This window comes from Bos mutus, chromosome 5, assembly GCF_027580195.1.
Source record: "Bos mutus isolate GX-2022 chromosome 5, NWIPB_WYAK_1.1, whole genome shotgun sequence".
Classification (NCBI taxonomy): Eukaryota; Metazoa; Chordata; class Mammalia; order Artiodactyla; family Bovidae; genus Bos; species Bos mutus.
Window position 1 is genome coordinate 30,648,082 of NC_091621.1, and position 16,926 is coordinate 30,665,007.

Here is a 16,926-nt window from a genome sequence, read left to right on the forward strand (position 1 = left end):
ATACTAAACTATATAAAAAGGAATTTGGTAAACTAGAGAAGGACGATATGTGATTTACATGTTAAAAACAAAATGAAAACTAGGCGACTGTTGTAATGGAAGGTTTTTAACTATTTATATACATTTCTGCTCTATTCATAGTGATACAATAGGCACTCAAAAAGCAAAAGAACAGAGACAACACCTATAATGTACTTCACAAATTGAAGTTATGGATTACATATTACAGAATGACTAATCTAATTGCTAGAGTTTGGAATATAACCAATATACTCATTGTTGGTTATACATCCAACTCATCACTAAAAACATTATTACCTGTGTTTGTATAAAAACTATTTTCCAAGTACTTTCACATGGTTGTCTCTGCTGATCTTCTCCCAAGTCCACTGAAGTATACACAAAGCCAAGTTTATCATTGGTTAAGACCAAAACATCTATTTCTTCTTTATTGACTATGCCAAAGCCTTTGACTGTGTGGATCACAGTCAACTGTGGAAAATTCTGAAAGAGATGGGAATACCAGACCACCTGACCTGCCTCTTGAGAAACCTGTATGCAGGTCAGGAAGCAACAGTTAGAACTGGACATGGAACAATAGACTGGTTCCAAATAGGGAAAGGCTGTATATTATCACCCTGCTTATTTAACTTATATGCAGAGTACATCATGAGAAACACTGGCTGGAAGAAGCACAAGCTGGAATCAAGATTGCCGGGAGAAATATCAATCACCTCAGATATGCAGATGACACCACCCTTATGGCAGAAAGTGAAGAGGAACTAAAGAGCCTCTTGATGAAAGTGAAAGAGGAGAGTGAAAAAGTTGGCTTAAAGCTCAACATTCAGAAAACGAAGATCATGGCATCTGGTCCCATCACTTCATGGGAAATAGATGGGGAAACAGTGGAAACAGTGTCAGACTTTACTTTTTTGGGCTCCAAAATCACTGCAGATGGTGACTGCAGCCATGAAATTAAAAGATGCTTACTCCTTGGAAGGAAAGTTATTACCAACCTAGATAGCATATTCGGAGAAGGCAATGGCACCCCACTCCAGTACTCTTGCCTGGAAAATCCCATGGACGGAGGAGCCTGGTGGCTGCAATCCATGGGGTTGCTAAGAGTCGGACACGACTGAGCGACTTCACTTTCACTTTTTACTTTCATGCATTGGAGAAAGAAATGGCAACCCACTCCAGTGTTCTTGTCTGGAGAATCCCAGGGCCAGGGGAGCCTGGTGGGCTGCCGACTGTGGGGTCGCACAGAGTCGAACACGACTGAAGCAACTTAGCAGCAGCAGCAGCCACAGCAGATAGCATATTATAAAGCACTTTGCCAACAAAGGTCCATCTAGTCAAGGCTATGGTTTTTACAGTGGTCATGTATGGATGTGAGAGTTGAACTGTGAAGAAAGCTGAGCACCAAAGAATCGATGCTTTTGAACTGTGGTGTTGGAGAAGACTCTTGAGAGTCCCTTAGACTGCAAGGACGTCCAACCAGTCCATCCTAAAGGAGATCAGTCCTGGGTGTTCATTGCAAGGACTGATGTTAAAGCTGAAACTCCAGTACTTTGGCCACCTCATGCGAAGTGTTGACTCACTGGAAAAGACCCTGATACTGGATGGGATTGGGGGCAGGAGGAGAAGGGGACGACAGAGGATGAGATGGCTGGATGGCATCACTGACTCGATGGACATGAGTCTCAGTGAACTCCAGGAGTTGGTGATGGACAGGGAGGCCTGGCGTGCTGCGATTCATGGAGTCTCAAAGAGTCGGACACGACTGAGGGACTGAATTGAACTGAACTGAAGACCAAAACAGTTTTCTAAATATCCAAAGTTCATTCTCTTACATCATATTGCTTCCAACAGCTTTAATGCCTGTAACTTATGTGATTCTAGTGCACAACAGACATTCAATAATTATGTAATAAATGAATGAATTTTGATCTAAAAAAGTAAGATTATAAAGAATATAACAGAGTAGAGGTGCCTCATGCCTTATTAGTACACCATGTGCTCAACATACCACTTCATAACAGTTACTATAGCTTGACCCTTTCCAAGGCTCCTTGTTCCTGTTTGTGGAAAGAAAAAGTCTCTATTCTGTGACGGTATGTGTGAAAAATATAATTCATTCATCCTACTCAGAAGAACTGACATTGTGATGCCTAAGTGACAGACATAGCTCCCCCAAATTGAGAATAAGGTAAAGTCCAATCTCAAAAACTAAAATTTTACTACACTAAGAGATCCAAAGAGTAGGGAATAAACTTTAAACTATCCTTGATTTAGCCCCTGGGTGGGCTCATGATGCCCACCTTGCTATACTCAATTTTGAACAACTTCTTGGTTTTCTTGCTCTTATTGAAGAAGTAGATGGAAGTGTACAGTGCCCAAGTAAGTTGACCCTAAGATTAAATCCTGAATGGCCTCCATTTCAAATCTGGACATGCAAATACCACCTTGCTTCAATTCAGTATATCCAATGTCCTTTAAATGTTCTAATAGTGCTGTCAGTATATTAACATCTTTTTTTAAAAATGTCAAATATTCTCTCAGGTTGGGGGACATTTCAAGTCAAACAGTGAAAATCATCATATTGTGTACACCTCTCACACCGGAATTTTAGAGAGAGAAAGCGAGAGAATCAGATAAACAAATAAATAAGGCCCCACAAGGCAGAAATTTCCCTGCATAAAGTCTAGAAAGGCTTCAAGCAGAGGTGGGATTTAGGGTATTTTTTGGATGCAAGGCCAAATGTATGGCCAAAATGTGTTGTATCCTTACATCCTTCTAAAGTAAGGATAGAAGGGACTGATGTTATTTTAAAGTTTAAGAACCACCTTTCTCGTGAAGTAATTCTCAAAGTGTTTTATTTTTAAACCACTCAGATGTCTACCTCCAGCTCCAATTTCAGATCCCAGTAAATATACCACACTGACCCTACTCTATCTCCATCTTTCCCCACTCTCCAATCATCCCCCCGACATTGAGGTTGTCACTATTAATGGAACGTGCTCTAATTGTCAAATCTATTGAGGTAGGGAAAAAAATTTAAGAACCAAGGTGACGGCAAAGGGAGAAGGCCACATGTCCCAGGCCTAGCATTCACCAAATTCTATGTACATGATTAATACTATTTCCAAATTAAGCTACCAGGATATTATATTTCTGTGGTTGTTAAAATATTAATGTGGTACATGCATATGCTGAAATCAGTCTGTTTTAACAATTTTTATAAGCTAGTGTTGGCATTTTTTCACACTTTAATATAATAGGAACCTTAAAATATAACCTGGATTTCTACTCCAGGGATCCCTCTCTCTCTCTCTTGAGAGGTCCTTCTTAGAATCACTGGTCTAGTTTCTAGAATTGAAGCAATCATAAAGCCAAAATAAAGGGCACTGAGATTGGGGGCACTTTTTTAAATGTTAAACTAAACTTTTAAAAGGGCACTTGAGGGATTAAAACTGTAGTTTACAAAATACAAATTTACTATATTTCTGGGATGTTTGACAGCAAAACATGAAATCCTAAAAAATCCAAAGCAACAGTCAACAGAAGACCTGAGCTGATGGCTGCAGGATCTCAAGCAATTCCCTCAATTGCTCTGGGTCTCTGTTACCTCAATTATCTTGAAGGGGCTTCAGCCAGCTAGTTCCTTCATGGTCCCTTTCAGTTTTAAAATCTATTTCAAATCCAATAATTACAGAGGTACTAAATCCTAAGGACTGATGCTAAAGCTGAAACTCCAATACTTTGGCCACCTCATTGGAAAAGACCCTGATGCTGGGAGGGATTGGGGGCAGGAGGAGAAGGGGACGACAGAGGATGAGATGGCTGGATGGCATCACCGACTCGATGGACAGGAGTTTGGGTAAACTTCGGGAGTTGGTGATGGACAGGGAGGCCTGGCGTGCTGAGATTCATGGGGTCACAAAGAGTCGGGTACGACTGAGCCACTGAACTGAACTGAAAAGTTATGTTCAATATATAAATGTCTAATAATTTCAAAACAAAGGAATCTCAAATATAATTCTTAAACATTAAGAACTATCTCATAATAATTGTAGAATTTCATCAAAATGGTCCCACTGGCTGTGTCATTTGCTTCAAATAAAGCCTGAGCCACGAGAAAACTATTTTAACACCCTGAGAAGATTAAATACTTAATCCACTGGGAAACCAAGTTCAAAGACAGAATTCACAAATCCGCTCTCCAGAGAGAAGCATTAAAAATAACAAACATCCATTTTATTTTTAATAAAGTCATTTTAATGACACACCGAATACAAATGATACTATCTAGCATGCATTTTCACTGATGTGTCTTCCTTCCTAAATCTGAAACTTAGATAGTTTCGTATCTAATGTTGACAGAAAATAACAATTTGTAAGTTAAGGTCACATAGGTGAGCTATAACATGTCTTGGGGGAAACTATCCATAATAAAGGATATTTCAAGTTCATTTCTTTGAGGAGAAATGGATGAGAACTGGAAGATTGGGTACATTATGAAATTAACTACAAAGCTTTCATGGCTTCACTAAACTGGAATTTCTAGTGCATCATTTACAAACCCATAATTATGCATCAAAATATTAACTAATTAGCAGGTAAGAGGGTAAGAGCTCAAGGGGTAGTAATAATTAGACATGAAATCTGAACTTCTGTGGAGTTCCAAATAACAATCAGGCCTCCCACACTATAAACTTAATAAACCTTATCTGAAGAAAAAGCATTAACTCATATTTAAATAAATAACTTCACTGACTTTAAACTCATATCATCCACAAGCTCTTTAGTCTCCTCTGTTTCATTTCCTTTACTTTATGATCCAAATACAAAGACATACATGTAGGGTACACATGCCACACATACAAAACTGGAAGTATCGTTCTAATGCACAGGCTTTGGAGTCCAAACTTTGTATGACATGTGCTTGTAAGCAGGGTGCAATTTCTGTTTTTTAAGTCACTGTCCTTCAAGAAAGTATGAACCCAAAAAATGCTATTGAAGAAAATAAGTGACAGATAAAAACTAAACTGCAACAACTTTCTCTAATTTCTAGTTTGTGTTACTGATATGTTTTGTGTTAGATTCAACATAGTTTGTGCACTAAAAGAGCCTCACATTGCTAGGTCTAAGCTCCATGAAAGTGGGAACCACGTCTCTCATGTATGCTCTATATCCTCAGTAGTAGGAAAGTGTTCTGCACATAGTAGGCACATGATAAATACTTGATGAATGAAGGAAGGAATAAACAAATGATCGAACAGCAGGTAACCATCTGTTTCCACAAAATATTTCTAAAAGCCTTGCTTATCTGCCTCTACATTCTTTAGACATTAAATTGTTTCAAATAAGTTACATCACATGTATATTTGTGTTTTAGCTGGAAAGATCCTTATTACATTGACATTAATATGTGAAATATTTTGAAAACATTTGGAAATATTTTTAAGAATAAAGAAACAGGTACCAGAAGTCTGAGTTTGAGTTCCATTTCTGGTATTTAGTGGCGAGAAACCTTGAACAGGTCACCTAGTATCTTTGAGACTCAGTTTTACATCTGTAAGATAGGGATAATATCTGTCCAGCCCACCTCATACGGTTTTAATGTATATTAAATAAAATATTGCCTATTTGTATTACAGCCAGAATTGGACAAAGAGACCACAAAAGCCAAAAAGTTTTCTCTTAAGTAACAGCAGTACCTACAATAAATTTATTGTGGGAAAGTCAAGTTTAAATGTTAAAATAGTTCCTTCCTATCAATAAAGAGGCAGCACTAGTGCCAACAGTTCGGCTAACAACAAAAAAAAACATACATTTCATATACTGCATATGCAAAGTTCTTACAACCCTTAATACCTCAGCATGAGGAAAAAGAAAACTTCGAGGAGATCACATTGCAAATCAGTGCCAGTGAAGGACTCAAAACAGAGCGTTTACATTCCAATCAGCACTTAAGCTACCTGAGCAATGTCACTTCTTAAAAATGCTGTAGTAAGGTAAAAAACACAGCAAATTAAACATCATTACACACTAATCCAAACTTGCTGTCAAGGATATGTCCTGTTCTCTGCCAAAGCTAAGCAAAAAATCTTAGCTCACAATCACATAGACAATGACATAAAAACACAATGGTCCTTTCTGTAGCTCCATTTTCCTTCAGTTCCTCTCGTATTTTGAAAGCTAAAATTCTTGGGGAAAAAGTTTCAAATATTATATCAGCATCAGGCGTGGAAAGTATGAACTGTCCAGTCTTCTTGCTTGGCCCCAAAGTAGGTGCCTTGCAGCAAACACTGTACTTTCCTTCACATCATTTCATAAAGTTCCAGATTTAGAATTCGAAATGTTTGAGTTTAAAATGTTAACTGAATGGTTCAATTCAGTACACTAGTTAGGTAATAAGAACAGAATATACACTAAACCTCATTGCTCATTTTTGTAGATGGCATCTATCAGCTTACTACATTTTCTAGGAAGTCAGTTACCATCAACCTATTACCCATAACTTTCTATACCTATGCAACCCAGAGGGGAAAAATGTTACTGTTAAATCAAATCTTACATGGATATACGTGCATAGATACTTATGTATGTGTGTTTATATATACAACCACTCTAAAACAGACACCCAATATTTTGGTATTTTCTTAATCTACAGAAAATACCAGATCTACGACGTGGTGGCTGTGAACAGTTTTTTGGTTTTTCACTTTTTTATTGGAGCCTAGCTGCTCTTCACTGCTGTATCAGTTTCTGCTCTACGGCAAAGTGAATCAGCCATACATATAAATCCCCTCTTTCGGGGATTTCCTTCCCTAATTAGGTCACCACGGAGCACTGAGTACAGTTCCCCATGCTATAGAGTAGGTTCTCATTAGTTATCTATTTTATACATACAGTGTGTATGTGTCAATCCCAATTTCCCAATTCATCCCACCCCTTAATTCCCCCTTGGTATCCATATACTTGTTCTCTACATCTGTGTCTCTGTTTCTGCTTTACAAATAAGATTATCTATACCATTTTTCTGGATTTCACATATATGCATTAATATATGATATCTGTTTTCCTCTTTTCTGACTTACTTCACTCTGTATGACAGCCTCTAATCCATTTATGTCTCTGCAAGTGACACAATTTCATTCCGTTTTATGGCTGAGTAACATTTGTGAACATTTTTTTCTATACGTTTTCTCACATCTTTAAAAACCTGTAGAGCAGCACTATTCAATAGAAATATCATGGCAACAACATTATATTTAATTTTAAACTTTCTGGTAGCCACGTTTTAAAAAAGGAAAAGTAGATGACATTATTATAATTCCAATATTTTATTTAACTCAACATATCAAAATACCATCATTTTAATATGTAATCAATATAAAGATCATTGATATATTTACATTCATTTTTTCTCATACTGTTTTTAAAATCAAATATATATATATATATGTATATATATATAACACAGAAAATACATGTCAATCTGGAGACTAAATTTCCATCAGAAATACTTTATAAGTATTTAGATTTGATAAACTTTACAGTTAAAAAATAGGTCCATATAACTACATTGTTTCAGGCATAACTACAAGCTTTCCAAAAACTAAATGGACAGTTTTTAAATTTAATTAACATTAAATAAAATTTAAAATTTAGATTCTCAGTAGTGTTGAAACCAAGCAACCCTTCAGGGCCTTCCTGGGGACAGACACACCCCACCCTATGTCACCAGGCTCCTGTTTGCAAAGTTTTAGCCGTCCCCAAGTTCTTAAGAGCATATTTAATCAGAGTAACGCAGATAGAAAGGAAAACAGTCAAGCAAGACAAAGTACTAACAGTTCTATTTGTATTAAAACTAAGTCAAAGGCCATTAGTTCCTCCACAAGGGCTATGGATAATATTCTGAGCCACATCCCTGAGTGGTTTTACAGATACTAAAGCCCCCACCAAGTGAAAGAAGTTAACCTCATGCTGACCACAAGCAGGTAGACCCCACACCAGTTGGAACCAGAAGGTTGATGATGTTAACTCCTGAAATATCACCCTGTTACCTCACCACCAACCAATCAGACAGATACCCAAAAGCTGATCCGGCACCCTGTGACCCTGTCCCTCACCTTGCCTTTAAACACCCTTCCCTGAAAGCCATCAGGGAATTTGCATCTTTTGAGCATGAACTGCCCATTCTCCTTGCTTGGCCCTACAGTGGGTACCCTTCAATAAGCTATCCTTTACTTCACCACAACCTGGTGTCAACAGATTGGCTTTGCTGTGTGATGGGAGAGTGAAACCAAGTTTGGTTTGGTTACAGCATTAATCATCATTTGAGTGCTCAATAGCCACATGGGGTTGCATAGTGGTGGAGGGGGGTCCTAAATCCACATCTACACAATGAAAGAAAGATACCCTACAGAACACCTCCACGCTGCAGTGCTAAGTTGCTTCAGTTGTATCCGACTCTGTGCAACTGCATGGACTATAGCCCGCCAGGCTCCTCTGTCCATGGGATTTTCCAGGCAAGCATACTAGAGTGAGTTGCCATTTCCTTCTCCAGAGGATCTTAATGACCCAGGGATTGAACCTGTATTTCTTAGGTGTCCTGCATTGGCAAGCAGGCTCTTTATCACCAGCGCCACCAACATCTCAGATATACTCTACCCAAAGGCATTTTTCAGAAATTGAATTTAAAATGTTCTCCCGAAATAAGAAATGTTCTATTAACTTCTTTTTCCAAAGGTCATATAATATGACCCATGCACTTATTTTGAGAAACCTAAAATACAGTCATCAACTTTAACACATTGGTAAATCTCCATATCTGATAAAACACAAAGACCTCTAGGACACCGTGCATTTATACAAGTACAGCCAACTTTCTATTACTTGTTATTACAATCATTGAAGGGTAAAAGTTAATCAATTGTTCTGATCATTTGTGTCTATGTGTTGATTTATTTACCCTGCTGATAAAGTCTATCACAAACTGGAAAGTAAGACTGGAGGTCACTGCAAAGATTTAAAAATTGGGAAAACAGTTTAGGTAAGTTCAGGTTTCCCCTTTCTGAGCTCTATCTTTTCTAGAAATATAAGGCATAAAAATCCTGTCAAAGTCATTCATTTTTAATTAAACTAGTTCAGAACCAGGAAGAGGCAAGTAACCTTAAGCTAAGTAAAGGTTTGCAAAGGATGTTCTTGCCTCTCACATGTATAGATTTAATGGTTACGATTTTGAGCTCTAGAATCAAGCTGTCTAGAGGTAGAACGCTATTGCTGCCACTTGCTACCAGTTTAACTTGGGGAAGATCACCTAATCCTTCTGTGTCTCACCTGTAAAATGGCCATAGTAATAACAGACCTAAGTCAAAGATTGTTATGAGAAATAAATGCAATTTCACAGCATATAAAACATCTTAACACACAGCACTGATCCTGGCACATACTGCGTGTCCAATAATTATTTCTCTTTTTAGCTCAGAGGTTAGGACAAAAGAGATAGGACTTAATTTCAATAAATATCTGTTGTAAATGGAAATAAACGTCCATATACTTTATAAATACAGAAGTGCTATCTAAGCTATTCTTATCCTATGCAAAATAAGTTTAACCAGTGAATCTATTCAATGTATTTAATAAAAATAAAATAGACCTTCAAAATATGGCTTACTTCACAACGTGTGTTTATAAAGCCTTTCTCCAACAAACAGACCCACACATATTTCCTTTTTAAAAAGCTAATATGCATATCAAAAGCAAATATAAGTTATTTATCTGTCAATATCACTTTGGGGTGATTCATTACTCTGTTTATCTCCATTGCAAGCAGCATCAGTTTTAACTGCATGGTCAATAAACTACCTTATGATATTCTACAGAATTCACAGATAAAAATATTAACTCTGTAACAACAGTTTTTTTCTCTGATAGCCAAATTTTTTTTTCATTACTATTTTATGCTCCTTCTTCACTTTCTTTGACCAGATCTGCTAATTAACAAAACTGCTTCTTACTGAGTTTCCTCTCTTTTCCTTCCCCTTCCTTTGTGGTGGTAGAGTCACTAGTAAGTGTTAAAAGGCTAAAAGAGAGGTAGAAACAGTAAACAGGAGAAACAACTAATCCAACAACTGAATAAATAACCCTAAAATACCCAGAGAGGCCAAATTAAAACTTCAAAAATTTTATAACAGGTGATTCTAAACAGTCATAAAAATGTCACCTCCATGGGTGGTTATCTCCTGGTCTGTAAAGGGAATGACAAATATCTTTGAAATTGATCTTATTCTTTAGATTGATTAAAATACAAAGTATATATAAAACTACCATTTCCATAACTAACAAGATTTGTCACTAAAATAACTATTGAAATGCTGACATGATAGGATAAGAACAGCTTTTCAGAAAGACTACAAGGGTGGAGAATTTTAAAAAAAATAATTTCTCAGAGAAAACAGATTATTTTTATAATCCTATAACGTGTACATAAAGAGAAATGAACTTACAGTAAAGTATCAGAGCTATAAAAGAAACGCACTTATTCTACCATGAAGCCTTCATTAATATTTCAGTGATGATGTTGCAATTTTCCATGAGCAACTGTCAGAGCTCCGCTTCTCGATACGTATCAAAACAATCCAAATTACGTTCGATTCTCATGTATCTGTCCTTGACCAAATTACAATTTTGATGTATCTAGTATTTAAAAACTTACACTCGGGAATGTGAAATTTTATATTGTAACCACCCTGCTGAACCTCAGGATGTTTCTTTTTCACCACTCCCTCATTTAACCCTTCCACTTACTGAAGAGTCTTCTTGCTTCTACAGACTGATCACCAATGAATTTTCCCTTAAATATAATATCCCTTGCAACGCCAAAATGTCCTCAACACCCACACGCTGCTGCTATCTAGTCCCCGCCAGTGCTTAACAAGATGTCCATTTATTTGCACAGAGATCTAGACCCCCGCGGTTGGCAGCGCTGTGCTGAGGCTTTGTCTCCTGCCTACGAAGGCCGGAGTTGCAGGTACCCGTAAAGACAGTCAAGTTACAAATACAAGAAGCGCACCACAACTCTGGAGAGAGGCAGGTCCTCTGGGCAAAGCCCGACAGGCGATCGCCCAAGGCGGCCAAACCTGAGGCAACTGTTCCTCGGGTGCGCGACCTGGAGGGGGCAGAAGGCAACGGCTTCTCCCGCTGAGGAGTCAGGACGCCCCCAGGGACCCGGCGCCGCCCGTCACCTGCAAACACCAGGAGGCCGAGGGCGCGAGGTTTTCCGGCCAGCACCCGGCCTCGCGCGCCAGGCCGGCGGGGACCCGCGGGCTCGGTTTCCAGAGCTCAGGGCAGATCCTCTCAGGGAGCCTACAGCCTGCCCTTCGCCGCGTCCGTCCTTACCTGACAGCCACCCGCACCGAGCTCTCGTCCGGGGCGCCCCACATGACGGCGGCGAGCGACAGCCGGGTCCCTGGGCCTCTGCACCGCAGAACTGAGGCGCCGCTGGAGCCGCGGCTCTCGCGCTCAGGAGGCTGGAGCTGCAGGGGGCGGTCGGCTCACCTCCGCCGCACTCCAGCCATGTTGGGCGACTGAATGGAAAGGTGGCGGCGGCTCTGAGGCAGGAGGAGGAGGTGGCGGTGATTCACTGCTCGCGGGCGCCCGCCCCTTCTCACCAGCTCAGCCCCCAGGACTGGGGCGGAGACGAGGCGCGCTGAATGGCGAGCTCGGCGGCGGCGGCGGAGCCAGCAGGCCGCCGGCGGCCTGCTGTTGGCCGGGTGAGTGTGCCCTGCCCCCTCCGATGGGAACGCGGCCTGCGGGCGGCCGGGCTGAACCCTCCACGCCTGCCTGGACTCTCCCGCTGCTGGCCCGCACTGCGTCAGCGGCGGCCGAGCTGCCGGCCCCACCTATAGCGCTGCCCGGCCTGCGCCCCGCCCTGCCCTCGGTGGGCACTGCCAGGCGCTGCTTGCCGGGAGGCGCACGGGGGAGGGATGCCGGCCGCGGGTTGCCCACGCCCCGGGGTGACGAGCCCGGCGCCCTTGCAGGCTGTGAGAACGCCGCGGCTAGTGCCCGCCCTGCTGCAGCCTGCGCCTTCTAAAAGCAAAGCTTGATTCCCCAGTGCAGAGCTTGCAATCTGCCCGCTGCCGTTCTGGTTCGCCTTTGTTTCCACCCTTAGCTCATTGTCCTCTCTCCAGCTTGGACTCTGACCCTTATCCCCAGCCCCTCTGAACGCCCTCCTTCCCAGGAGTCAGTCATTCATACTAAACCCAGCTCCCTGGTTTGGCCACTGCCTCTGGGCAGCTGGGTTGTTCTGCAGTCCATCGCCTGTGGGATGTGGTAATGATTGACTCTTAAGACCCTTGAATGCCTTTCTGTTAAATCATTTGTATACTGGTAAATGAACTGCACCCTGGTACTGCTAAGACTCCCCAGAACTGTATATCCACCAAGACCTGCTATGTAGTACATCCTTCTCAATTGACTTTCTTTCCCTTCTGGCCTTCAAAATCCCGTGATTATATCAACATTGACCCATTGTGATTTCTGCTTGCGGCTATTGTTCTTCCCCATGCCTTCAGATAGCTCTGTGGAAACAGCCTTTTTAACTTTGCCACAGAGTATCTTTTGTGGGTTGCCCCATATGTGTGTGTGTGTGTGTGTATGTGGCTTCATATGAAACAGTATAATACATTAAATCAGATCAGATCAGATCAGATCAGTCGCTCAGTCGTGTCCGACTCTTTGCGACCCCATGAATCGCAGCACGCCAGGCCTCCCTGTCCATCACCAACTCCCGGAGTTCACTGAGACGTCCATCGAGTCAGTGATGCCATCCAGCCATCTCATCTTCTGTCGTCCCCTTCTCCTCTTGCCCCCAATCCCTCCCAGCATCAGAGTCTTTTTCAATAATGGCTCCATCCAAATAAAGACACTGACCCAAGTACCAACGATGGCACATGTAATCATCCATATCAGAGATACAGCAGCATGGGTCAGGGGCAGTGGCACACATTGGGACATACAATAAGTGTTCAGTGATCTTAAGTGAAGGCCTATGTGATATGTAATAATAGAAATTTTAAATTTATTCTGTCCCTTAACCTCAATACTCTTCTGAGTCCTAACAGACATATAAGTAGGAAGTAAAGAGGACAGAGGTGGTGAGTATCTTGTACAGATCAAATTGGTGGCAAAGCTCTCCAATGGCTGCCCTCTGGAGAGCCTTCTTTCCTTCAGTGATTTGTCTGTCAACAAATCTGAGCACAGTTTCCTCCTTCCCTGGCAGTCTCACATTTGGGTGGATCTGGTCTGGCCACCTTGCTTCTAAAAGCTACAAGGTAGGCAAGTAAAGCCAAACAAATATAGCAAGAAAACTGAATATATATATATATATTTATATTTATATATATATAAAATTTTAAACCTTTTATTAAAAAAATTCTTATTTAAAATAGCAGTAGTACATTCATATCACATACACAAGTGTCACCAGGAACCAGACAAGTAATTTAAGTGAGCGGAGCAAGCAGAGTGAGAACTATGCTAAAATAGAGAACATACGCTTCTTCTTAAAAAAGGAACCACCCTTCTTGACTCTGGTCAACAGGAATGCAGACCCAATGCTACAAAGCTTTTTGTTTGCTTATATGTTTGTTACTTCTCAAGAGATAGAGAAAAGTAAGACTTTTATGTGAAAATTCCTTAGTTTTAAACATCAATAACTAATTCAGCACTATATTTGCATACTGTGCAAATCAATCAAAATAGGTCTGGGGCCAACTTCAATCCCAGGCCATCAGTTTTGAAAAGTGAAAGTGAAAGTCACTAGAATCCATGGAATTCTCCAGGCCAAATATTGGAGTGGGTAGCCTTTCGCTTCTCCAGGGGATCTCCTCAACCCAGGGATCAAACCCAGGTCTCCCACTTCGCAGGCAGATTCTTTACCAGCTGAGCCCAAGGAAGCCCAGGAATACTGGACTGGGTAGCCTATCCCTTCTCCAGCAGATCTTCCCAACCCTGGAGTCCAACCAGGGTCTCCTGCATTGCAGGCAGATTCTTTACCAACTGAGCTATCAGGGAAGGCCACATCAGTTTGGAACTTGCAGCAAAAATATTAACACCAGTAATAGCTGTGTCTTTGGATACATGTTGCATATGGATTCAGGAAGAGGTAACATAAAAATTCAAATTCCTATTGTGATTGAATCAGTATTTTTCTCCCAAATTTCAACATTTTAAAATCAACTATATATTCTTTATTTGTTTCAGATTCCTTATGTCTGCTGTAACCCCTTTCCTTTTGAATCTTCTAATTAATTATCTTAAGTTGAAGAAGATTCTGAGGAAAGAGCTTCTACCATAGGAGTAAAAATTCCTTTCCCAATTATTCATTCAATAAATATTTAATAAGTGACTACAATATGCACACCATGCTGGGCAGTAGTTATATGGAGAGAAGACTGTCTAACAGTTTAGTTCAGACAGACAAATTTGAAAAGCTGTAAGTGCAATAATAGAAATTATGACAAAAGTATGATAAATTCCATCTGGAAGGGTGAGGAGTTCTTCAGGTATAGACCACTCAGGATCATCTCCCTGAGTCCACTATTGTATCCGCACTGCAAAAAAAAAATGATCTCTTAAAACATAAGTCATCTATGTTATTCCTCTGCCTGAAACATTCCAATAGCTAACTAACACAAATAGAATGAATTCTTCTAGATTCAAAGCTCTTCACACTCTGGCCCCTCCAAACTCTAACCTTATCTTATGCCACTCCAAATTTGAAAAACTACTTTTTGGTGAAATTAGCCTTTTTTCTGTTTCTTGAAAACAGTTTCTTTGCCTTAGGACATTTGTGCTAACTGATCCCTCTACCTGGAATGTTTTTTCCCTGAATCTTCCCATGGTTGGCTTCTTTTGGTCTTTTAGATGTCAGTTTAAATGCAATCTCTTCAGAGGGACCTCTCCTGATAATACAGTCTAAAGTAGCACTCCCAGAAGGCCAGCTCACATGATTTGCATGATCCAGTGCAAAGTGAAAATGCAGAGCATCTTTTTTATAATAAAAAAGCAATGTAATAATGTTATTAATGTTAGTAAAAATAAAAGCTTTTTCCTTTCTTCTGAGTTTTCCCACTCAACTTGTCATGGTTTCTTTTTTTTTTTTTTTTAATTTAGTATTTAATGTTATTTTCCATAAAGAAAAATTAAAAATTTTAATTATTGGAAAAATTTACTATTCATCTTTATATTGTTTAATGCCAACTTTTAAGTATGAATAGAAAAGCACTTAAGTCATTTGTGGAATTATAAACTATACAATTCCTCTAAGATGGCAGAGATCTTTTCTGTTTTATTCACTAATGTATCTGTAGCTCCTATGACAGTGTCTGACATATAGTACAGGTCATTAAATGTTAGCTGAGTGACTATTTGACTTTGGGCAAGATGCTTCTTGTGTGTATTTTCAGCCTTATGAGTTGTCTTGTAGATTAAGAGCTTTGCTTATCACATGTTAATCACAGCACTAACACAGTAAGTGCACAATAAAGTTAGCTATAAAAAGAGCTACATACATATTTAATATACAATATAAATATATTTATAAATATAAATTGTTTTACAAAGCAGGTACTGATGCTTTATCTGCACCCGCCTGAGGTGTATTTGGATGAAAGATACCTTCGAGCTTCCCAGATGGCACAGTGGTAAAGAATCTGCCTGCCAATGCAGGAGATGCAGGAGACTATGGGTCAGGAAGATCCCCTGGAGGGGGGCATGGCAACCCATTCCACTATCCTGTAACTCACCAGGCTCCTCTGTCCATGGAATTCTCCAGGCAAGAATACTGGAGTGGGTAGCCATTCACCTCTCCAGAGGGTCTTCCTGACCCAGGGATTGAACCCAGGTCTCCTATACTGCAGGCAAATTCTTTACCAGCTAAGCTGTCAAGGAAGCCCAGCACACCCTAAACAAGCATCCAAAAGAAAGCTACAACATGCACGAGAACAACCATCACCAGTTTTTTCCTTCTAGACTATCTACTCTGTATTTTTTTTTTTTGGTTTCCACATTCTAATCAGTCATTAAAAGTTATTTGCTTCTTCCTTTTTGCTTCCAGCAGAAAGATTAAAAGAAATACTACTGATTACAACTCTATGTGCAAACAGCTGGCTTTGGAAGAGCATGCCCAGACAAATATCTCCTCAGAAATATTTTTGGAAAAAACCTTTAGAAGACTAATCCTTAATACCATAATCAGAAATATCAATTTTCCTTCAATGATTAGATTTTTTTATACATTGTCCCTATTAATAACAATGCTAAACATGTGTAGGGCTTTTCCACCATGCTAGTGCTATGTGTTAAGTGACTGACCTGCATTATTTCACTTGATTCAATGATTCTAGTAGATGGGTACAATTATCACTTCCATTTTGCATATGAGTAAACAGAAGCCTCCCCCAAAATCTCTATTAAAATCTTGTCCATGTGTCGGCCCAACTCAAAAATTACTTCCTTCTTCAGACTTTTCCTGATTTCACTCCTTCTCTGGACCAGAAGTATATTATTTTTCTTCTTCCAGATCTCCTTTGTACTTCATATATGTCTTTGTTGTTGTTGTAATCATTACTTTTTAACTCCTCAACTAAATCATAAATTCCCAATGGGTGGGGTTTGTGGAAAATTCTAGAGTGCAGCCAGTGCTTCCTTGTATAAATCAGTGATTACCAGAAGGACATGGTATGCTTTCAGTACAGAACAAGTTTTCACTGTAGATCACCTGCTGCCCATTGGTAATGGTCCTCAGAGAGACTGTGTCCTGACCATAGTGTCTATCATTTTGATATTTGACAAAACTAATACAATTATGTAAAGTTAAAAAAAAAAAAAGTGGCATGCAAACTATCAGGAAGG

The 16,926-nt window shown here is 39.9% G+C and overlaps 1 protein-coding gene across 10 annotated transcripts in view; it reads right to left on the bottom strand.

Moving 5' to 3' along the window:
* KIF21A (kinesin family member 21A) overlaps positions 1-11,657 on the bottom strand; it is a 184,776-nt gene extending 173,119 nt beyond the window's left edge. For 4 of the 10 annotated variants that reach the window (XM_070370610.1, XM_070370609.1, XM_070370614.1 and 1 more), the window contains exon 1: positions 11,410-11,655. In XM_070370610.1, coding sequence (XP_070226711.1) covers positions 11,410-11,453 — 44 coding nt within the window. In that variant the 5' untranslated portion in view covers positions 11,454-11,655. Of the gene's footprint in view, positions 1-11,409 lie in introns of all 10 variants that reach the window. The other 6 variants (XM_070370613.1, XM_070370607.1, XM_070370606.1 and 3 more) reach the window with 3 other exon arrangements.
* Positions 11,658-16,926: the final 5,269 nt, after the last annotated feature.